Source organism: Haemaphysalis longicornis, unplaced genomic scaffold, assembly GCF_048455015.1.
Source record: "Haemaphysalis longicornis isolate Haplotype H1 unplaced genomic scaffold, Haemaphysalis longicornis Haplotype H1 scaffold_13, whole genome shotgun sequence".
Lineage (NCBI taxonomy): Eukaryota > Metazoa > Arthropoda > Arachnida > Ixodida > Ixodidae > Haemaphysalis > Haemaphysalis longicornis.
The window spans coordinates 93,523,950-93,549,284 of NW_027526233.1; the positions used below are offsets into that span (position 1 = coordinate 93,523,950).

Consider the following 25,335-nt stretch of genomic DNA (forward strand, 5'->3'; position numbering starts at 1 on the left):
GCACGTGTAACAACAGATATCCATTTCTAATGCGGAAAATAAAAAAGAACATGCTTGGGTGATCTCACCCTGGCTGCCACATTTTCCAGACGCCATTATGTATAATTACAGACTTGGGTACGCGTCTGCAATCAAACCTGATGCCACTTGCAGTTCTTGCCATCTCTGACTCAGGTCGAGCACGAAGAGCGGGTGCGAGTCTTTAGTGCTGACGACTGCATTCGCCACTCGCCACAAATAAGGCGATGACCTCTTCGATTCATATGACGGCGAATACTTGCACTGCAACCATGCAACTAAAGCAATGATACTGAAACCCAAATATGTGTCCTGCAAGGCTCACCTACATTAGTCTACCCACTCACATCTTGTCGTGAGTGCAAGCATTCCTGATTTTTTCTTTACCGTCAAGTTGTCCGACTGAGAAGAGGACTCCGAAGGCTCGATGAGCCCCCGTTGCAGCATTTCTTGCGCCGGTCCAGAAAGTGCTTCACGCGCACCGCGTTGTTAATAAACTGTTCCTGTCCTCGAAATCAGAAGCCAGTATCTCTACAAAGTAGTCACAATGCTTTGCCACGTGGCTTTTACACGTCAACGAACATGTATCATTCCCCGGCACCTATTGGTCACTAGAACCATTACGCCTCCTCCATTAAAGTTGAACATTGGCATTTCCTCTTTCTCGTTACAATGCCAAACTGAACACCGCTTAGAGGAAGAATTCTTTGCTTTTTTTATTGCTCCAATCCCAGGCATGGGCGACAGTCCTCACGAGAATTGGGCATAGAGATGTGAAAAAGATATTGCGTTCCTCAAGAACTGTGCTCTTGTCTATTTCGTATGAACGGCGCAAGCATTCAAGAGATCTAAACTGGCTTTCTGGTGCTCGCATACGTCAACAGCTGATATCTCGCTGACTGTGTGGCTCCATCACGTGTGTATACGAAGATCTATCCAGAAATTATTTGCATAGAAGCGTAATCAATTTCTCCCCTCCAGAGTGCTAAATTACGACACATCTTGTATGGATAACACAAACATGTGGGTGCACCTATCGCACCTTTGCATCGACTCCAAGAGAAACTCTGTTATACTTTTAGGGGCGAAGCTCCTCTTGCTCGGGCCCTGTCCCGTCCCTCGTTACGGCTGTATAGCTGTACACGGCAGGGCACATTAATAATGATTGTGGCAGGATCCCCCAAGGGATTGGCCAGCCAAAGATTGGCTGAAGAGGTGAAAACGTTCAACGCCTTAGTTGTTACTCAACAAGGAGAAGAGGAAGAAGAAGAGGTTGTCGTCTACGAACCGATATGTATATAATAAACGCCATGTATATATGTGTACATAAAAACACCCCTAAACCAACGTGGCGAGTCTTCAAATGATGTGCGGACGAATTTTTCACGCTTTTACCGATAAGCATTGCAGCTTCGCCCGTCTCATCATCATTCACTTCGTGGAGATGGCGGAATTTTTTTTGAACTTCCCAGGGGCTAACCTTTAGGTGTGATTTATTGTAGTATATGATGTTACTAATTTGGATGGCGGCTCAACACTCTCATAAAAGTATCTTATATAAAGTTGAGCGGTTGCTTCTTTTAGGTATCTTGATTTGTATTTCCCCGTATGTACCTATGTTCATTATCATTTATTCATTATTTTTGAACTATAGCAAATGAATGAAAAACTTTTGCCCTAAATCAAAAAGCAAAAATGTGGCTATAAAGTCAACAAAAGAAACCTAAAGAAAGCAGAAAACTTGACGCTAACTTGGCGATGGAGAAAAAGACCACAAACGACAGATACAGATCGTTGTATTCGGAGTTTCTTGTTTTTTTTCCACGTCTTCTTAGCGCAAGTTCTTTTCTTTAGGTATGTGTCATCTCGCTCAGCAACAAGTTTTACCAAAACAAACCTCCAAAGCTGTACACTAAAAATGCAGTGAAATCGAAAAAAGAACGGCTCCGAAACAAGTAGGCCTTACAGGATAAGAAATACGCAGATATTTCTGCCTCCAGCCTAATGAATCAAGGAGCGTCAGTAAGGTGTGTTTATATAAATGCATGTATTAGAAATAGTTACATTATTCTTTTGCTAGAATATTCCGCACAGATCGGTGGCCCTTCGAAGCGTTATAAAACTTGGAATAATTGAGCGACTACATGGCTTTGGGTCCATGTTCATGATGAAAATTCAGAGACAACACAGTGAGCCGACCCAATTGGGAGTGATCGGTTGCAACGAACGCGAAAAAAAAACAAGGACGAAGAAGAAACAACAAGGAGGAGCTGTTAGATTGCGCTCGTCCTTGTCCTTTCTTCTGCGTACATGTTTTTGTGCGCATTTGTTGCCATGAAAGTGCAGATTTTCTGTGCCTTCTTTCAACGTCTCTTCTTTCACATGTCCCTATTCAAGCAACCTTACAGAAAATGATGCGCTGGAACAAAGTCGTTCTTTTGTAATACGCCGCTAACCATTACTTCATTGAAGCAAACATATTCAACATAGTGAGGGCTGGTAGTCTGGTATTGGTTTGGTTACTGACACTTCATTTATACATTTACAACTGGCATCTTATTTACGGCAGAAAAGACTGAGTATGTTTGCCATGGCCCAAATTCACACAAGCCAGTTAATTTAAATTACAAAAAAATTTTTCCAAACGCAAGGACCTAATTTCACCTGGCAGTAGATTTCCTTTCTCAATCGTGCGGGGAAAAAGATCGTATCCCAGTTTCTATTGCACTCCTAATAAAACGATTTGAATACATTTTTCTTGCTATGACAGACGTGATATTGTCAGTGAGCTCGTTATTGTAAAGTGGGTAAACCAAACCTGGCCTGGTGCTCTCTATTCCAGAGAGTCCCTTTATCGGCCATTACTGAAAGGATATTCTCTTCTGATTAACATTATGATTAATAATTATTTATATATACTGCAGCCCAATTGGGCTATCGCAGGAGTAGGTAGGTACATAGAATACAAAACACACTTTTGGGCACGTAATAACAAGGGTAAATTAAGAAGACATTTAAAAACAAGTGTTTCGTGAAGTTTAGACACAGAAGATATAATAAATGCCGCAATGACAATAAAATTACACAGAATTCCCACAACACAATTAATTTAAATTACGCAAAACATTTTCCAAGGCCAGTAGTGCGGGGATGAAAAGGCACAAGATTAAGTTTGTGGCTATTTATTGTAGATTTCAGTTTATGAGGTGAGAAATAGCTGTTCTGTTCAGCGAAGCGCGGAGTATTTATCACAATATGCAAAAGTGTAAGACATTCGCGATGAACGCGCTCGGACAGGGGTTGTAATTGTGTAACCAGGTGAAATGATGGTAAACAGCTCAATCCTAAACAGCGAAAAATAAAACAAAATTATTTCTTCTGAACTTTCTCCGGCGTTTTAGTTTCCGATACTTTATAAAGGTTCCGGATGGTACAGGCATATTTTCGAATGGGTTGAATGAGCGTTTTATATGTTAACAATTTTGTTTCGAGTGGAGCTTCCTGGAATGTAAGATTTGGGTAGCATACATTTTTTAGAGCTTTGTTGCATGTACATTCAATGTGCTTTAACCACGACAAGGTAGGTGTGAAGACAACGCCCAGGCACTTATATTCGGACACCTGGTGTAGGGAAGAGCCGTTAAACGAATATTTCAACGAAGAAACGGAAATGCACGTGCTGAAAGATAAAAAGAATATTTTCCTGAAGTTATTATTCATTTGCCATTTGTGGCCCCACCTGCAACAGAATCATTTAGTGAAATATTGTTACCATTCATGTTAATTACGCTATATAATAGAGAATCATCGGCATACGGAGGGATGTTAGCGGATACATAATTAGGCAGCTCATTTATACACAATCAAAACAGAAGTGGCCCCGGACCAAACCCTGGGGAACTCCGAATGTCATATTCACTACCGACAAATTTCAGGAATTAAGCGAATCATATTGGGAGAGATCATGTAAACAGCTAACCATCCCATCAACTAAGGCCGAGGACTTTATTTAACGCGAAGTTTATGAAGATCCTTCGAGTGGGTAACAGTGTCGAACGCCCAGGAACAAAGAATGAGCGTCTATAAAAATTGCATAAATTTGGTACCTTTGTCAAGAGCGTGAGGAACGTAATAATAAAATTTATTAGGCTGAGTGATGGTACAAAATCCGCAACGAAAATCACGCTGGACATCACACAACATATTATTACAAACAAGAAACTTCATAATATGAAAAAATTATATGTTTGAGAAGTTTACATTATTGATACGTTAAGGAAATTGGATGATTATACAATGGTGACTGCTTGTTGCCCGATTTAAACATGGGAAAATGTTTTGCAAATTTACATACAAACGGTATGGCCGACGTAAACAAAGATTACTTAAAACTTACACTGAAGTGCCGGCTTGTCCAAAACCAATATCTAATCAAAAAACCATTGTTACTTCCATCAGGACTACAGTAATTCTTATTTTCAAAGTGCAAACATAAATTTTGAATACCATCGTGAGACACGGTGATATCTCAAATTTAATAACGCGAGTCGTGTGGGAAATCGGGTATCTCGAAGTTGTCAGTAATGAATACTGACTCAAAGTACACATTAAAGGCAGTGGGAATAGTTATTGGGTCACTAGAAGGGAGATCGCTTACTAGGATAGTATTAGTAGAGGCCGAAGAGGGTACCATTGAGCTCCAAAATTTTCTAGGGTTATTTTATAATGAACCTTGTGATGTAACATTAAAATCTAAATCTTTAGATGAATTCTTTTTTAGACGAAGCTCTTCTTTGCATCAATAAATTAAGCAATTTTAAGGGGATCACCGTTTCGTTTTTCACACCCAACCTCGCAACACGACGCGAAAGTTGAAGTAGATCACGCAAGATGCGAAGGAGGCGAGGATTTTTTTTTAATTTGGAGGAGGTCAAAGCGCTAGAGACAGGTTGCAACAATATTTTGGAAAGAAGCCACCAAGCAATTCACATCATGCGATACACCAAGCTTTTTGAAGTCGTCAAAAAATTCGCGTAAATATTCAATTATGGAGGAATCGCCGGCGCGTGAAAAATCAAGCAATGTGGAGTAAATAAAACAATTGCTGCGAACCAGAACGAGTATGGAAACAAGAACAGATATGTGATCTGATATTCCATCAGCCACCTCGCATTCATAGCCGTTATCCATTAGATGGGGGCTAACAAATACTAAACCCAAAACTGCAGCCACACTTGTGTTGGCTTCGAAGATTTGTTTTAAACCAAAAGATAATGAAAAATCTAACAGAACTTTGCTTATGTCCACTTCATAACCGGTGAGCGATGAAGGATGCCATAGAATACCGGGAGCATTGAAATCGCCGAGGCCGAACAAGCTTAAAGACAAAATACGCTCGTGCATGAACGTAGTTAATTGGAGCAGTTGAGTTGTGTTCGATGACGGCGGACGATAGATGACCCCAAATTTAATGAAAATGATCTTGAAAAAGACCTTGCACAAAATGGATTCGGCGTCTGCCGGGCTAGGGGGTACTGAAAATTGAAGGTCAGATCGCAAAAATAACGCAACACCTACCCGCCTCCCATGTCCCCGATCAGTTCTATGTTACCTTGCTACCACCAACGTTGTCGTGTAACCATGACTCAGTTACGCCAACAATATGAGGTAAGCGGGTGGAAACCAGTGAAAGAAAACAGGTACATTTATTAAGCAAGCTTCTGGCATTCACACTGAGGACACGCAATGGCTGTTTTATACTACCTTGGCGTCAGGAGGTTACAGTAACAGTGTTGAATGCGGTTTTTGAAGGGCGAGAAGGAACCTTGACGATGGTGTCAGTATTATCATCCCAGTTGTATCGAGCTTTATCAATATACGCGTGGTCGAAGCTTAAACGATTGATCGAGCCATTATCAGGGAAAGGCTTAGCTGCCTCCCATAGTTTTTTTTTCGGATTGAACATATTTCGGATTGAACATTTTCGGATTGAACATATTCGTATGGAAAAGCCTTCTGAAATGCTAACTTCACAATCTTTAGGTTTGTTGGCATTTTTTGGGACACTTGATTTTTCATGGAAATCTGGAAGATTCATTATAACTGGGCGCGGGCAATCAGCATGCTTCCGGCCAGTCCTGTGGCACCTTTAAATACCCGGGCATTCAATTGTTGGACAGCAGAGGGTCGTGGATTTCATCAGGCGCATCAGGAAAGCCGGGCACCAGCAAGTTATTACGGCGGGAACGATTTTCTAACTCACCATTGTTCAAAGACAGTTGGTTGATTTTGATTTTTAGCTAATGTGACTCGCTTTCAACTGCGCCTTTGAGCGCGGCAGAGGGAAAAGTGGCATGAACCGATTCCAGTACGTAGACGCGTGCCTCTGGGGCGTCAAACCTTGACTTGATAATTTGATAAAAGTTCTTGATTTTAAATACTTTCTGCGATATGCGTTGCATACCCTTATTAATTCGGCAAGCATTTGAGGAACGGCCGACACGTCAACAGCATTAGCATCTTTGGCCGCCGTTTTCTCAGCCGTGGAAGAGCATCGCAAACGAGTATCCAGCTCCGGAACATCGTTTCCCTTGTGTTGCTTAGGAGGTCCAGGGTTAAGTTCCACATCGCCACACAAAAGAATGCTTCTGACACAGTATATTAGGTCACAGCGTACCCGCCGCGGTGGCTGAGTGGCTAAGGCGTTGGGCTGCTGAGCACAAGGTCGCGGGTTCGATTCCCAGCCGCGGCGGCCGCTTTTCTTGTGGAAGCGAAAAGCAAAACCTCCCGTGTGTACGAGATTTCGGCGCATGTTAAAGATCCCCAGGTGGTCAAAATTAATCTTTCGCCATCCACTACGGCGCACCTCATCGCCTGCGTAGAGTCGGCGCGTTATACTCTACAATCAATCAATCAATCAGGTCACAGCATAATTTGAAACAATCATGAGCGTCTGCAATCGTTTGGGAAAGAAAACAGCACCAGAAAACGGTTATCGGAACGAATGCATTTGACGTTGTTCAGGTTACCTACCTGCGCAAAGAGCAGGAAGCGGTTCAACATCAACCTACCGCTGCTGTGTTCTTGCCCACTGGAGAAGGTAGTCGTCGTAGACGCTTTTATATGCTATGCTGGTGGAGTCACGCCTGGGTGACGTCACCGAAGACAGCAGCACGCAGACAATCAGCAGACGGGGCGATGACCTCACAAGGACTATCTGCAGTGAAGTAGATAGGGCTGCCGAGGCCCGGCAGAAGCCGAACTCTCCACGTCCAGAAGCGTTGTTGAAAAATGGTTACGATCACACTGGCATCAAAGCTCAAAATGTGGGTCGGGCCAGGCACGGGAACGGCACAGCGAGCAAAAAAATTGCGCAAAAAACAGAAAGTGGTTCAGCATCATGATAATGCTGCTGTGTTCTTGCCCAATATTATTTGGAGAAAAAGTCTTCCCTATCCTGCATTTATAGTTGTGTTGAGAGAGAGATTGTGTGCGCCCCTACGATGAAATGACGAGAGGTTGCTCTTCCGGGCCAACAGCGCACTTTGGACAAACACGCAGGCCTATTGTGAGCGAGTATGAGGTGACACGTTCTTAGTCCACATAAGACTGTTGCGCTACTCCCCAATGTAAAAGGGATAAAAAAGAGTCCAATAAACAAAGCAGAAACTCCTGCCGCTTGGCGATTGCTCAGCTAGTTTAAAAGTAGAGCATTAAAACCGTACTCCTTTACCGTTAAAAACAAACCCGTCACCAGTTGCGACTGTAGGCTGGTTGTTCGAAAACTGATGTGTTTCGGCAGAATACATCGCCAATAAATATATCCTCAGTGCTCTCGGAAAGTTATTTGGACGTGGTTAAATGATTGTCACGATGAGGAAACAGACCATTATTTTCTTGCATAGGCGAAATCAAGTTAGGAATTTTTAGCCTTATTCATTTTAGTTAGCTTTGCTGGACGATTGGCACTGCGAACTTCGACCGGATTTAAAGGCCGTTTTAGCATTCCCGTAGCATTTCCACGCTAGACAATCTGCTCCGATATTAGAAGCTAACTACGAGACTCTTAGCTACGAGCACATTTAAACTGTTGAGCAACTAATGCGTTTTTTGTCGAATTTACATATACACGTTCATGACACTTAGCGAGCGAAGTTTGCTATTTTCACTAACACCTCCGCAATTTTCTGCAGCGCTTGAAATATATAAATGTTTTTTTAAGCCTTGCATTAAATTCTGTGCAAACAGCGTCATAACTTAGCGTCCTCGAGGAGCGTTTCGCCTTCGCGATACGACGCTCCTGGCCATAGCGCGCCACCTGTTTTAGCGTACGCGCGTATTTTATTATTACAAATGGAATCGTCTCTCATGGCACAATATAAAAGAGCAACTGGTTGCAGGGACTTGTGTTTAAAAAATATAAAACTTTCTACAGATATATCTGCCACATCGCAAAGACCACTCCACTACTACCTATAAATGTCTCAGCCACTAGATTAAGTGTTGCGCTTCGACTCATCGTTGCGCTTTAAAGCTTGGCGGGAACGCAAACGAGGTTCACCTTTGTTCATGCGGCTTTTATTCTGCAATCGTTACTCCACATTAAGGGGAACGGTTGCCTGCGAAGACTAACTACTCTATGTGGTCCCATTTTACCCTCCGACTGCTTCCTTTTTTAATGTGTGTGCGTGTGCTTGTGCGTGTGTGTGTGTTTGTGTGTGTGCCTTTGTGTGTGTTTGTGTGTGTGTGCGTGCGTGCGTGCGTGCTCGCGCCTATGTGTGCTTGTGTGTGTGTGTGTGTGTGTGTGTGTGCGTGGGTGTGTGTGTGTGTGTGTGTGTGTGTGTGTGTGTGTGTGTGTGTGTGTGTGTGTGTGTGTGTGTGTGTGTGTGGTGGGGGGGTGCATTCGTGCGTGCGAGCGCGTGACATTTTGCGGGCCTGCGTGTGTGCAAACGAGTGCGCCCGCATGTGTTCTCCGTGGTGTCTGGTGCGCGGACGTGTGTGAGAGATTTTGATTATAGTTGTTTATTTGCAGTGCGTATAAATCCGCTTTGTTACCTGCCGATGGAGACCGGACCCTGCTTAGATTACGTACCTCGCTTCTACTACAACTCTACTTCCGAGCGCTGCGAACAGTTTATCTACGGTGGATGTAGTGGCAACGGGAACAACTTCAATACTCTCGCGAAGTGTCAAGACACCTGTGAAAGTAAGTGGGCGGTTTTTATCATTCACCTATTATGATAAGAAGAGGTTTGATAAAGGTGGTAAGAGTTTCTTTTTGCTTAGATATACTTTTACGGTTCTTGAGGGGATCCCGCGGCTGTTGTTACCGGCTAATTGAAAATAAAACTTTCTTGTAACGTATTTCACTCTAGGTACGTATCAGAAAATTACTCGGTGATGTACCAAACACGTGACGCCCCCGTGTAAAATCAAACTTGGCCATAATAAATTCAAGGCAGGCCTACTTGATTAAGACGTTTTTTGCTTCTTTCTCAACATGTAGCACTACGCCTGTTCGAACAAAAAAAACTGCTGTAGAAAAACCTAATGTTGGCTTTATTAATTAGTCCTAAACCAACTAATCCTACACGTGCTGCTTTGTGAAGGTATTTCCGCATTTCATATTTCACTGCTGCTGATTTTATGGGAATATTGAAGGGGAATAATCAAGGTACTCTAAAGAATAAGCAACTGTTACTTGCTATATTGTGATACATATATTGTTCAAGCTGTAATTATAGTAGCTTCAGTAATACGGTTGTGACCATTCAAAATCATACGATGTAAGCTGTTATATTGATATATTTATATGTGAATATATAAAAAGTGAGCGTGATAAATTCAGCTCAATATGCTGAGCCAATGAAATCCAGGTGCTCACAATTGAGATCAATGTCATGACGCTGGTATATTGTTCTTTGTTTTTCCGTTGATTTGCATCTGCAACAACTTTGGCCTATTGAAAACGTCGACAAAAAGTACCCACTGTTAAGTTCGGGCACCGCCTTAAAAATTAAAACCGCCAAAAATTTGATATTGCTTATTGGGTATAGCACGTTTACCTCAATTTTGTTTGTTTTCAAGCCGGCCGAGCTGATTTGTGCGCGAGGGGCGTGGGGAGAAACCCCGGGAGCTTCGTTTTTCTTCGCCGCGCTACTGTGTTCACCTGACGAGCTGGCCGGCGAGGACTTATACGAATGCGTCGATTGCCCCCAAAGTGTTAACAGCATTGTTAGCATTTGAAGGAGGATTTCATTTCGTTCCTTTGGAAAACCGGCAGTGGGGTACGATGGACATTTTAACGAACGCGGTTACCACCATGAGAATTCCCGAAGCGGATGGGAGCTGGAGGTCGGTCAAGGGGTCAAATATACCAACAGGGCTCAAGTCGTTCTGTCTACCACAGTTAGACTGGTCAAAGTTATTTGGTGAAATTTGCATTAGTCCCACGTCTGACCCTGGTGAATCGGCGGCTGGGATGTGTAAATGGGAAGGCGACCAGGCATTGTTAAGCACTTGATGTGTGTTCAAAGCAAATGAGTTTTGCAGGCACGGACCACAAATATAGGCGTGCTCTATATGAACAATACTTTAAGGCGAGCCACCCTACAACCGGTGGCAGCATCTGGGTTTGCTTTTAGTTGTTTGGTTTTTTTTGTGTTAGGTGTGTGTTTTTCTAAACACCTCCGGGTTTCTGTATGAGCGGGAGAGAGGTGGGTCACGTGACTGTTTTGAACCCACCTAGCTTTGTTTGTCACGTTGGGAAAACTGTGGCCTAGTGTGCTCTAATCAACGAGCCATCCTCACTCTCAAATTGTGACGTCGCTGTTGCGGGTGACGTTTTGTGTATAAAACCGAGGAGTTTCATGTTTTGAGGGAGGAAGGAGAGAGAGAGACAGAGCGGCGAGCACCGCTCGACGCGGGCCTGGCCCGAGTTCTGCTCTTCGATCATGAGCATTGAGAGTTGTAAATAAGTAGTGTAAATAATATTGTACATACTGCACATCTTGCTTTTTGGACTACACCATGGAAGGCTACTTGCCGTCGGCCATGAGCCATCGTTTTATCGGATCGTCGACTCGGGCGACCGGTCCACCCTAAGTGGGTCACATCTTCGTGAATTGAACTGGTGCCGTGACCAGGATCGGTCTACACGGCTTCCGGCTGACGGCGGGGAGGGTACTCCAAGGCTGGGGAGACAACTTTGTTAGACGCCCGGGAAGCAGAAGTTCCAGGCTGCAGCGGCGAGACGACCTCGAGCACGGCAGAGAGCTACATTCTCTATGGCAGCACCCGGTGTCAGCCACGGCAGACGTTCGAGAGTCCGAGCCGAAGTTCGGAACCTGGGGAGACATCTTGGAGAGAGGCCTCATGGAGCAGACGCTCCACACCAGCGAAGCGCCTTCGGAACCGGAAGAGAGCTGCATTATCTGTTCTAATCGACGCAATCCACGTTTCTGGGCAGAGGGTACGCCTACTAGATTGCGCGCTGCAGGCACTTAACCCCGTTTTGATTTTTCAGTGGACACTGTACTCCTTAAAGTCTTTTTGATTGTGTAAGTAAATGCTATAGGGACCCGTGCTCAGACGATTCAGGTGTCAAGCTTATTATGCTATCCGGTGGTATTACGTGAGGTAATCTGAATAACCGTAAACTGGCAACCAATGCGGGGATTCAATTTTTACGGGAAACTGGCGTCGCCTTTTGAATCGCATAAAACCAAGAGGTTGTCGAATGGGCACATTTTTAAAACAACGTTTTACCGAACAAAAAACACCCTGTATGTTCACAGAAACTTGTGGGAAGGACATTATGAAACCATGAACAGAACACAGGTCCATCATTAAGTCTTTGGTAAAATGTCATCTGTACAGAAATTCCAAAATTGTACCTTGATTTTGATGTGAATGAACGGTGTTGATAGTTGGTTCAGATTTGAAACTTCGTATTGTCGACCACAGCGAAGAAATAGGCAGAGTTTCTAAGTGATTGCATCTAATCGGAAAATAAAAAAATAAACAAGTAAACTATAAAAATAGGTACTCAACTCAGTGAATATTGACAACCTAAACCCAAATGAATAGGCGGAAAGTACAAATATGGAATATTTAGGGCAGAGCTGTAACCATGTAGGAAAGCTACAGGGCAGAGCGACGGGTTTTACAAACGCCAAAGGGCGTTTGTGAAACATGTCGAAGATTTTTGTGACACATCTTTTTCTTGGCCATGTTATGGGCCTGCTAATTCTTTGCAAGGGCTACTATTGTATGCACAGTTTGACACCATCTTGAAGTTGAATGGAACACTAAAAAACATCAAAAAATATTTTAGCTTGTATCTCTGTATGAGAAATAATAATGTGAAATGGCTGAAACACCTTCAGGTGGCGGTAAACTTTCAATTCTACCAAAATCAGGATTCAAAATGTGGCTATACAACCAATTCTTGGTTTGGTAATTCCGGTCTATGAGATTATGTCAAAAGCGAAGTACGCTGGTGAAGTCTGAGCGATTTACAGATAGAAAAATGACTTAACGCCCTAATGCCTTCAAGCGGTAAAAAAGCGGCATCCTCCAGGACCTTAGAAAGAATCTCCAGGCGAAAAAAAAAAAGAATTAACGGGCTTTTTAGTGAAACCTTCAATAATTTACAGCGCCTCCTTCAGCAATGTCAAAAAGATGTCCGGTAATGAGGGGCATGTAAGCCTTGCGGTTACTGCAAATGATTACACCTACGAAAATATCAGTTTATCTTGTAGAGAAATACTCTAAAAAACGCAACCACATGAACAGGAACGACATTGTTCCACGTTCTTTTCTTGCTGCTGCACAGCTAAATTTGAAATTGAACTAGAACTTGGAACTGTATGTCTTACAATCGAACATGCCTTGTTTGGTGGGAATTTATCAGCTTATCTGTAAATGCTTTATTTCTTCGTCACAAATATAACCCCGTTATATCCAGAATACAAACAATCTCATGGCGCACAATCCCAGTGCCAAGTAGATTATTTTCCAAATGTCCTAGCAGCCACTCATCTCTGCTGAAGCCAAAAATATTTCTTTTTTATTCACAGCGACCTCGACGTATCGGTGCACTCTGGAAAAGGATGCCGGACCATGCAAGGGAATCTTCCCTCGCTTCTACTATAACCAAGAGAGCGGCACTTGCGAAATGTTTAATTACGGTGGCTGCCAGGGCAACGGAAACAACTTTGAAAGGCCAGACTTGTGCTTGAAGATATGCAAGGGTCAGAACACCGTTCTCCCGCGTGCCTGAGAACCCTAACGGCTCAACACTGCCCCCGCAAAATGCAGAAAAATTCCAATACTATGTTTAGCAAAGGGAAAAGCAAAATGGTAAATTAAAATGAAAGCTGCATTGTGTGCTTTAAAGCGGCAACGTGACCAATTTAGCATCTTAAAAAGCCTGCTCTTATTCTTTCCGAAAGAGGATAGTATAATTCTATTACCTCAAGTAATTGCTGGGTTGACATGAAAATCAAACACCGCGGAATATCTTCTGTACGTATATATCTCCCTAAAACCACAAAAAATAAATATATCATGCTTTGTCTGGTACCTCAAGTATCCCAATATTAATTAAATTTATAAGCACATCTCTTAAGGAGGTCTTCATTACTTTTCTTTTGAACTACCACCAAACAGGCCGTACAATGCTGCTGTACAGCAAAAAGTGAATAAAACTCGGAACTTATAGCCGAAGTTTATTTGTTTTTATTGCACATTTTATGATGACGGCTTTTTACTTCATACATCGAGAAGCCCCCTCCTGCTTTATTTCTTGTGTTTGGCGGACAAGAGCATAAAAAGCCACTGTAACGTACGTATCTGATGTTGTGCTGTCTGGTGTTTTGCAATAATAATAAACATCAATGTTGGGATACAGAATTTTCATCTCGGATTCTGCTGTGGGGATGCAAGTGGGAATATCTATATTCCACTAATAGAGATTGTCATTTCAAAGAATGGGGGTGTACTCATATAAATTACAGAGATACCATAAATTGAATGACAAGCAGGACGGCACAGTTTATTGTCCCTCGGATTTCCTTTTATTGACTGGTTCCGCACTATTAAGATTTCTGTAATTGTGCATAATGTCTTTAGAAAAGATGCCAAAAGTAAGTAATAACTTTACTTGAACGTCAGTGCAGAAATAAGAAACTGTACATTCTTCCGCAAAGTATTCCAAACCAAAATCGACACAACTCTTACCTCCTCTTTGCTTTTGTTGGAACTGATATGTGGTGGAGTCGTCAATGACGCTCATACTTGCCGTAGTGTTTAGGCCTGGTGGCTATGCACATGAGAAGAAATAGTCACAATATAGTACAGGTACATAAAAGGACGCCTGCGGAAAACGTGGAGCATAACAACCATATTTTGGCGAAACCGCAGTGCTTGCAAATAAGGCAAGTATACGTGAAAAGGCGAGGATTTTGGGGGGCGGATGAAAATTACGTTGTGCAGCAACTCCAATTCTCCAAAAACGTGCTTCCGTCGACATGACAATTTTGGGCTGTCTCAGAGACACTGCCGACTGTACAGCATTGCACATGATATGAAAAATTTCTACTCCAATTCGTACACACCACTCACACACTACTTCTCTTAAAAACGTTAGAAAGAAGCGGATTGGTTCAGTTCAATTTGTTTAGGCGACCAAAAATGTGGCGCCACATTAGGAGCATTGCCAAAAAATGTCAAAATCTTTCATTGGCTGCAACACCAGCCTTTTCAGCTAAGGTATATGGCAAACATCATTCTGGAATTTTCGGCTGGGTGATGAACCCCTACTATACACATAAAATGTTACATTGGAGAATGTAGCTCACGATGGCAGCCAGATACTACAACACGGAAACCGCAATCTTTTGTAGAATGAAATTTGTTACGGTTGGCGTGATGTACTTCTGGAATATGCATTGGTCTGACGTTTACATCTAAAGAACAATGCTTTATAGAGATTATCTACCGCGGCGACGGAAAATGTTATCATGTTTGCAAATGCAGTTAGGGTTAACATCACTGCCATATAAAGGTTTTGGGTGAATATTGGCCCAACTATATCCCGACTTGGAAGAACTGTGCGCTTACGGCAATCGGAGTCTCCACCGGTCATAACGAAATCAACAATTCCTTTAAAACGGGTATCCAAACCATTCCACGTAATTTTTGCTTCAATTATGCTCGCTGCCACAACTAACATCATCACAACTACTACATGCTACTGCAACTTCTACTACTACTACTACAACAACTACTACTACTACTACTACTACTACTACTACTACTACTACTACTAATACTACTACTACTACTACTTCTACAATTAAACCTACGACTACTGCTATTAGGGCCACCAAATTCGCATTACCTTAGTAAACGACTAGAAAACAAACAAATGGGCTCAGGAGGCCAGGGAAATTATATTGTTAAAAGTAACAGTCAGGGACAGGAAACGGGCTACCTGGATGAGAGAACAAACTAGAGTAGAAGATGTCACGGTTGAAATAAAGAAAAAGAAATTGACATTGGCTGGCCATATAATGACTTGATCCGATAACCGGTGGACAGTTAGGATAACCGAGTGGAGACCATGAGCTGGGTTTAGAAGAAGGGGAAGGCTACTATTACTTTTAAGGTACTAAATAAATTCAGGAGCAATCTGCGGACCCGAAAAGCCCAGGACAAGAGATGTTGGAGGTCAGGGGGAGAGGCCTTCGTCCTGGAGTGGACCCGAACATGCTGCTGCTGATGGTATTTTCATTTCAAAACGATGTATCCACAACCAACTTTGATCCATACTTAGCTACACAAAGGCGTCGATCCCGCCTGCGGGCCGCCCTTCCTTCATTTTCTCTATATATTTCGATTAATATATCTGTTTGCAGAGAATATTTGGCCTATCAATTTTTTCCCTTTGCTTTCCTCGTATTTCCTGACTGTCTACCCTTACTTCGGTCTTTATTCAATGAGCCCCTCATTTCCCGTTCTGATTCGCTACATGCATAGCAAGGGCCTGTTTTCGCAGTCTTAGGAATACAGGTTGCTTAAGAGTGTTCAACGCTTGTCGACCGCATCCATCACGCTCTAGACGTTAGAGTCACGGCTCGCGGTTTTCGACAAAATGGCAGCATCTCCACTCCGCAGATGATGGCGAGGGTGTGGGGTACGGGGACTGGAAATGACATCCAAGTTTCGTCCCGAGTGACTTCCAATTTGCGCCGGGCCGCATTAAAATTAAGTAGCTTTCCCTCCGCTTGCCGCGCATTCGTATTCGGGGAAGCTCGTAGCCTTCGTTGACGATGAGCAGCAGCGGGACGGTTCTTACGTTCGTTTCCGTCTATTGCGGGAAGAGGGTGTGTGATTTCCGTAACCAGCTTTTTTACGCGGTGCACAGCGGCGCCATGTCGTGTTTTGCGTCGCGCCCTCTAACGTAGTTCGATGCAGTAACTGTTTATTACAACTTTATCAAAAACTTACTACACCAGTGTTTTAGGGTGTTTTCTCGTTACGAGGTTATGTTTGTGCTGTTTTCAAGTGCTTTGGAATGTTCTTGTACCGTTTTACGTATTTTCCGCGGAAATTTTCGCTTGATGGTGGCGTGTCCAAGCATGCACGCGAACGTACATTCGGAAGTCCTAAGGTACTCCGCACCGTGACAGGCGAAACACTAAGCTGTTTGACTCTCGGTTACTAACTCATGGTCGTAGCCCAGTGGTTAGCACGACTGACACTAACTCTGTCTGGTCTACCAGACTTAGGCTCCAATTCTGCAGGTGCTTGTTTGATATTTTGCGAATGTAAATGCTATCTGCATGGACGCGGACGGATTGTGAGGTGCTATTGTGCTGCGCAACTAAAAACCTTCCCCCGAGTAGTCAGTGGCGCTGGTTACCACCCACACGGACAGCAAATATTTACTTCGTCATGAATACCCAGAAGTGCAGCAGAGCAAAGCCCCGCAGGTAGAGTAGTGATCGTGGCACCAGACGCGTATTCTGGCGGTCGAGGGATGGGGTCCCACAAAACAGACTTGTGTTCCCAACTTTCGGTCAAAAAATATGTCTATTCTTTTCTTGTCCCATTCGTCCCCGGCTGACTTTTTGCGCTTTAAATTCGTACAATGGATTACCAACTAACTCGAAATCACACGTTGTTGAGTTATGCCTCATTTTCGTTTGAGATTTGACATATATATATACTAATATTCTCCACTTTCTTTCCAAATTATTTATCTGTTTCAATGACCTACCACATCCTCCCCTTTGCTTTCCGAGATTTTTTTCTTGACTGCCAACCCTTATTTCGGTCTTATTTCAAGGAGCTCCTTATTTCCTATTCTGATTCGCTATTTGCATAGCGCGGGCCTCTGTTCTGGTAGTCTTGGTGCCATAGGGAGGTTAAGAGGGTTCGACGCAGGTCGACCACTCTCGACATCTCGTAGACACTCGAGTCATGGCCCCGGGGGTAAAAAAAGGTCCCCTTCACTCCGAGTAGTCCAGTGGCTCTAGCTACCACCAACAATGGGAGGAAACAAAAATACCTTAACGTGAATACCTAAGAAAGTGGAGGGAAAAAAAGCCCCGCCGGTTAGCGTAGTCGTCATCGCACCAGACCGGTATTCTGGGTATTCTGGAGGTCGTGGGTTCGGATCCCACCCAGCGGGCATTTTTTCTCCACGTTCTTTCTTTCCAAATTCTTTATCTGCTTCAATGACCTACCACAACCTCCCCTTCGCTTTCCTAGGTTTTCGTTATATATATATATATATATATATATATATGTAGCGAATCAGAATAGGAAATGAGGGGCTCGTTGAAAATAACACAGAAATAAGGGTTGGCAGTCGAGAAAACCTCGGAAAGCAAAGGGGAGGATGTGGTGGATCATTGAAACAGATTAAGAATTTGGAAAGAAAGAAAGAAAGTGAAGAAAAAATGCCCGCCAGGTGGGATCCGAACCCACGACCTCCAGAATACCGGTCTGGTGCGATAACCACTACGCTACCGGCGGGGCGATTTTCCCATTCACTTTCTGGGGTATTTATGTTACGCATGTTTGTTTCCTGTGCTTGGGGGTGGTAGCCAGCGCCATTCGGACTAATCGGGGTGAAGGGGACCTTCTTTTTTTAACCCCCGGGTCGTGACTCGAGTGTCTACGACATGTCCAGAGTGGTCGACCAGCTTTGAACCCTCTTAAGCTCCCTTTGGCACCAAGACTGCCAGAAGCGAGGCCCTCGCTATGCATGTAGCGAATCAGAATAGGAAATGAGGGGCTCGTTGAAAATAACACAGAAATAAGGGTTGGCAGTCGAGAAAACCTCGGAAAGCAAAGGGGAGGATGTGGTGGATCATTGAAACAGATTAAGAATTTGGAAAGAAAGAAAGAAAGTGAAGAAAAAATGCCCGCCAGGTGGGATCCGAACCCACGACCTCCAGAATACCGGTCTGGTGCGATAACCACTACGCTACCGGCGGGGCGATTTTCCCATTCACTTTCTGGGGTATTTATGTTACGCATGTTTGTTTCCTGTGCTTGGGGGTGGTAGCCAGCGCCATTCGGACTAATCGGGGTGAAGGGGACCTTCTTTTTTTAACCCCCGGGTCGTGACTCGAGTGTCTACGACATGTCCAGAGTGGTCGACCAGCTTTGAACCCTCTTAAGCTCCCTTTGGCACCAAGACTGCCAGAAGCGAGGCCCTCGCTATGCATGTAGCGAATCAGAATAGGAAATGAGGGGCTCGTTGAAAATAACACAGAAATAAGGGTTGGCAGTCGAGAAAACCTCGGAAAGCAAAGGGGAGGATGTGGTGGATCATTGAAACAGATTAAGAATTTGGAAAGAAAGAAAGAAAGTGAAGAAAAAATGCCCGCCAGGTGGGATCCGAACCCACGACCTCCAGAATACCGGTCTGGTGCGATAACCACTACGCTACCGGCGGGGCGATTTTCCCATTCACTTTCTGGGGTATTTATGTTACGCATGTTTGTTTCCTGTGCTTGGGGGTGGTAGCCAGCGCCATTCGGACTAATCGGGGTGAAGGGGACCTTCTTTTTTTAACCCCCGGGTCGTGACTCGAGTGTCTACGACATGTCCAGAGTGGTCGACCAGCTTTGAACCCTCTTAAGCTCCCTTTGGCACCAAGACTGCCAGAAGCGAGGCCCTCGCTATGCATGTAGCGAATCAGAATAGGAAATGAGGGGCTCGTTGAAAATAACACAGAAATAAGGGTTGGCAGTCGAGAAAACCTCGGAAAGCAAAGGGGAGGATGTGGTGGATCATTGAAACAGATTAAGAATTTGGAAAGAAAGAAAGAAAGTGAAGAAAAAATGCCCGCCAGGTGGGATCCGAACCCACGACCTCCAGAATACCGGTCTGGTGCGATAACCACTACGCTACCGGCGGGGCGATTTTCCCATTCACTTTCTGGGGTATTTATGTTACGCATGTTTGTTTCCTGTGCTTGGGGGTGGTAGCCAGCGCCATTCGGACTAATCGGGGTGAAGGGGACCTTCTTTTTTTAACCCCCGGGTCGTGACTCGAGTGTCTACGACATGTCCAGAGTGGTCGACCAGCTTTGAACCCTCTTAAGCTCCCTTTGGCACCAAGACTGCCAGAAGCGAGGCCCTCGCTATGCATGTAGCGAATCAGAATAGGAAATGAGGGGCTCGTTGAAAATAACACAGAAATAAGGGTTGGCAGTCGAGAAAACCTCGGAAAGCAAAGGGGAGGATGTGGTGGATCATTGAAACAGATTAAGAATTTGGAAAGAAAGAAAGAAAGTGAAGAAAAAATGCCCGCCAGGTGGGATCCGAACCCACGACCGATCCCACCTGGCGGGCATTTTTTCTTCACTTTCTTTCTTTCTTTCCAAATTCTTAATCTGTTTCAATGATCCACCACATCCTCCCCTTTGCTTTCCGAGGTTTTCTCGACTGCCAACCCTTATTTCTGTGTTATTTTCAACGAGCCCCTCATTTCCTATTCTGATTCGCTACATGCATAGCGAGGGCCTCGCTTCTGGCAGTCTTGGTGCCAAAGGGAGCTTAAGAGGGTTCAAAGCTGGTCGACCACTCTGGACATGTCGTAGACACTCGAGTCACGACCCGGGGGTTAAAAAAAGAAGGTCCCCTTCACCCCGATTAGTCCGAATGGCGCTGGCTACCACCCCCAAGCACAGGAAACAAACATGCGTAACATAAATACCCCAGAAAGTGAATGGGAAAATCGCCCCGCCGGTAGCGTAGTGGTTATCGCACCAGACCGGTATTCTGGAGGTCGTGGGTTCGGATCCCACCTGGCGGGCATTTTTTCTTCACTTTCTTTCTTTCTTTCCAAATTCTTAATCTGTTTCAATGATCCACCACATCCTCCCCTTTGCTTTCCGAGGTTTTCTCGACTGCCAACCCTTATTTCTGTATATATATATATATATATACATACATACATACATACATACATACATACATACATACATACATACATACATACGTATAAAGATATAGATATTGTTGCGAAAATTGTAGACGCACGATTAAAAACAGTGGTTTACTGACATTCAGACTGGAGGGGCAGTCTTCATCTTGAGTCCTCCATTTGCTTAGACTTAGACTGGTAGTCCAGTCGACACGTCAGTAAAGCACTGTTTATGTTTTTAATCGTGCGTCAACCATTTTCTTCTGGCTCCTCGAGAAGTTTCCTTTACTGCCTATATATATATCTATTATTATATATATATATTTATTTATATATTTAAATATAGTCTGGAAACAAAAACTCAACACAGGGCGAAAAAATAAGGCAGGTGAAGACAGAGACATGCATTAAAAATTAAAATAAAACTTTAGTTACGTTTCAAGAAGAAGACTTACATTCTTCAGAGTACAGAATAAATTAGTTTCAGGGTTATATATATATATATATATATATATATATATATATATATATATATACGATAGAGAAGTCAAACTGAAAAACATAACAACATTTATTCTAACGTTTCGACCGGGGGGCGGTCTTTTTGGAAAAGACCGGCCCCCGGTCGAAACGTTAGAATAAATGTTGTTATGTTTTTCAGTTTGACTTCTCTATCGTACAGCTAACCTCATAGCCAGGAACCTTTTCTCTTAACTATATATATATATATATATATATATATATTGTAAGGCGGGTTTATTGCCTTGACAGCGGAACGAAAGAGGGGCACTCAGAAGTGGCAAACGGATCGGTGGCCCAGCCGGCAGAATGTCTCGAGCACTCCACGAGCTTCATGCCGATGACGATGCCGCTGCGGTGGCTGACCTTGTTGCCTCGTCGTCGTCTGTACAAACCAGGTGGTCAATCCCCTCGAGCGGGCATACGCCAATCACAAGGACAATGTGACTGTTGTGGCCGCGTATCAAATCAGTTGTTCGTTAGTGCTCGCATGGTGGCTGCGCGCCACTTGCTCGTCTTTCGCACTACAATTACCCCCACGACGAAGGGAGCCACCCTGGCGACCTAAGGGCACGTCACGACGGAAGGGTCATTGTACGGCTTGAGGCGATGCACGTGTACCGTTTCGCGTCCGCGGCAGCGCAGGTCAGGCGACGGGGTGAGCGGCTCCACAACGTAATTAACGGAGGAGGTTCGTTCTAGTACGCGGTATGGTCCATGGAACTTAGAAAGGAGCTTGCTAGAAAGTCCAGGTGTAGTGGAGGGTACCCAAAGCCATACGAGAGAGCCGGGATAGAAAGTCACTCGTGGGTTGTCACCGTCACGCCGATGTTTTTGGTGGAATTGGTCTTCGGAGGTAAAACTGCGAGCAAGCTGACGACACTCCTCAGCGTGGCTTCAGAGTTGAGAAACAGGCGTGTATTCGGAAGCGTCGGGTCGGTAGGGTAGAATGGTGTCGAGAGGGCAGGATGCTTCACGGCCATAGAGGAGGAAGTAAGGCGAGAACCCTGTAGTAGTCTGCGTCGCGGTGTTATACGCGTAAGTCACGAAGGGGAGAATCGCATCCCAATCGGAGTGGTCAGCAGACACACACTTGGCGAGCATATCACCAAGGGTGCGGTTAAATCTCTCCGTCAACCCATTAGTCTGGGGATGGTAGGCTGTAGTGCTGCGGTGGGTGACGTTGCATTCTTTGAGAAGAGCCTCGACCACTTCTGACAAAAAGACACGGCCCCGGTCACTGAGAAGTTCCCGTGGTGCGCCATGACGCAGGATGAAATGGTGCAAAATGAAGGTTGCAACTTCGCGCGCTGTGGCAGCCGGTAGCGCGGCAGTCTCAGCGTATCGCGGTAGGTAATCGACGGCGACAATAACCCAACGGTTGCCGGCAGCAGTGAGGGGTAGCGGGCCGTATAAGTCTATCCCGACCCGGTCGAAAGGGCGCGCGGGGCAGGGCAAAGGCTGTAACGGTGCGGTTGGTGACTGCGGCGGAGACTTGCGACGTTGGCATTCTCGGCATGATTTGATGAACTTTGTTACAAAGGAATACATTCCTCGCCAAAAGTAGCGCAGCCGCAACCGCTGGTACGTCTTAAAGACTCCTGCGTGGGCGAATTGCGCATTCGTGTAAAAATTAGCACATATTGTAGAGCGCAGGTGACGAGGGATAACCAACAACCACTTGCGGCCTTCGGGGAGGTAATTCCTGCGATACAGAAGCCCGTCACGAATGGAAAAATGCACGGCCTGACGTCGCAGTGCCCGCGAGGCGCTACGTTCCGTAGGGTTCGAAATCATGTCAAAAATGGAAGATACCCAAGGGTCCTTGCGTTGCTGCCCTGCCATGTCCTCAAGTGGTTCAGGGGCCTGTGTGCAATCAATGGCTGTAATCTCGGGCGCATTAATGGATAGAGGTGAACGAGATAAAGGATCTCCGTCGCTGTGCTTGCGTCCAGACCGATATATCACTCTCATGTCATACTCCTGAAGGCGAAGAGACCAGCGTGCCAGGCGACCGGAGGGATCCTTCAGCGACGATAGCCAACAAAGGGCATGGTGGTCTGTGACCACATCGAAAGTTCGACCGTAGAGGTAAGGTATGAACTTTGAAATAGCCCACACGATGGCCAAACACTCGTTCTCTGTGACAGAGTAATTAGATTCCGCCTTTGTGAGAGTGCGGCTCGCGTATGCGACGACGTACTCGTCGAATCCCGCCTTCCTTTGGGCAAGCACTGCTCCCAGACCTAAACCGCTTGCGTCGGTATGGAGCTCGGTGGGCGCGGAAGGGTCAAAATGACGCAAAATGAGAGGTGATGTAAGTAAGCGGCGTAGTGTTACAAAGGCTTCATCGCAAGCAGGGGACCAGGTCAACAAGTCGTGACTTCCGCTGAGCAACTTCGTCAGAGGCGCAATGACGGACGCAAAGTTGGGCACGAAGCGTCGGAAGTATGAACAGAGTCCGACGAAACTGCGCAGGGCTTTCACGGTAGTCGGTTTCGGGAAGTCGGCAACAGCTTGGAGTTTAGCAGGGTCGGGAAGAACGCCGTCCTTTGAAACAACATGGCCCAAAATTGTCAGTTTGCGGGCAGCAAAATGACACTTTTTAACATTCAGCTGCAGCCCAGCGTCGGTAAGGCACTGCAGGACTTGTTCCAGGCGACTGAGATGGGTGTCAAAATCAGGCGCAAATACAACGATGTCATCTAAGTAGCATAAACAAGTTTTCCACTTGGGGCCACGCAGAATGTCGTCCATCATGCGCTCAAAAGTGGCAGGCGCATTACATAACCCGAACGGCATCACGTTGAATTCGTATAACCCGTCGGGAGTAACGAACGCGGTCTTAGGCCGGTCTTCGTCTGCCATCGGCACCTGCCAGTAACCCGAGTGGAGGTCTAAGGAAGAGAAGAACTCGGCGCCTTGCAGATAATCTAATGCGTCGTCGATGCGTGGCAACGGGTAAACATCTTTCCAGGTGATCTTGTTCAGTCGTCGATAATCGACACAAAAACGAACAGACCCATCTTTCTTGCCAACAAGAACGACCGGTGAAGCCCACGGGCTGTTAGACGGCCTAATGACATCACGCTGAAGCATTTCATCAACGTGCGTTTCGATCACGGAACGTTCTTTGGCTGATACGCGGTATGGTCGCTGCCTCAAAGGTGGATGAGAGCCAGTGTCAATGCGATGTGTGACTGTCTGCGTGCGGCCCAGGGAAGTGCGCTGGCAGTCGAAGGTGGATCGGAAACGGTGAAGAAGAGTGAGCAGCTGGTTGCGCTGGGCAGGGTCGAGGTTGCCGTCTACGGAGGGAACGAAAGCGGCCGAATCAGATGCACGGGGAAGAGGCGGGCTTAGCGAGCTGAGCGACAGAACGTGCGACGCATCCGGGAAGTCGTTTATTAGGCGAGTGTCAATAGCTTCGACGCGTCCAAGGGACTCGCCACGATGCACGGTTAAGGGTGAAGAGGAGGTACTGCAGATGGAGATCATGCTAGCGCCATTTTCGATTTCAAAAATGGCGTAGGGGAGAGGGGCGCCCTGTCGGCGCATGAACAGATTAGAGGGGGTAAACACAACAGTTGCGGCAGATACCATACCACAGATTACTGGTAAGATAACGGCAGAGGCTGGAGGGATTGTGGAGTCTTCGGCGGCGCACAGCTTAAAAGTAGTGGTTACCTTGTTCATTTCAGTACCACACATCGGAAATAAGACGACCTCGGCGCGGGCACAGTCAATAACAGCGTGGTGACGCGACAGGAAGTCCCACCCCAGGATGATGTCATGGGAGCATGAGGAAAGAACGACGAACTCGACTACATACATCGCGTTTTGTACAGAGACACGGCTTGTGCAAACGGCTGAAGGCTCGACGTTATGCGCCGTAGCTGTGCGGAGACGGAAACCAGATATTGGGGTCGTCAATTTTCGTAATTTGCGGCAGTTTGCGGGCTATAACGGAGATGGCTGCTCCCGTGTCTACAAGGGCGTATGTGGTGATTCCATCAATAACGACTTCAATCGCATTCGTAACAGACAGGCCAGGGCTTTGGTATTTCGACGGCGCCGCAGTTCTTGCCTCCGGAACTGCGGCGATCAGTTTTCCTCCTGGGCATTCGGACGACGGCGCAGCGGCGAAATGGAACGACGACGTGGGGAGAACGACCGACGGGCATCGGGAGCTTCGCGAGGGGGCAAGCGATAGGGCGGCTCGACAGGGGCATTGTTGGACGAACGCGGAGAAGTGTACACGTCAGCAGCAAAAACTGGTCTCCGGTAAGCGTCTCCGGGCGGCGTAACTCGACGTCGGCAATAACGCGCTACGTGACCAGGAACTCCACAGAA

General features: G+C 45.4%; 1 protein-coding gene across 1 annotated transcript in view; it reads left to right on the forward strand.

Annotated features, from left to right (window-relative positions):
• Positions 1-13,746, forward strand: part of LOC144164402 (carboxypeptidase inhibitor SmCI-like) — an 88,079-nt gene extending 74,333 nt beyond the window's left edge. Inside the window, exons 7-8 of the mRNA XM_077694921.1 lie at positions 9,050-9,223; positions 13,098-13,746. Of these exons, the coding sequence (XP_077551047.1) occupies positions 9,050-9,223; positions 13,098-13,300 (377 nt within the window). The 3' untranslated portion in view covers positions 13,301-13,746. The remainder of the gene's footprint in view (positions 1-9,049; positions 9,224-13,097) is intronic.
• The last annotated feature ends 11,589 nt before the right edge of the window (positions 13,747-25,335 follow it).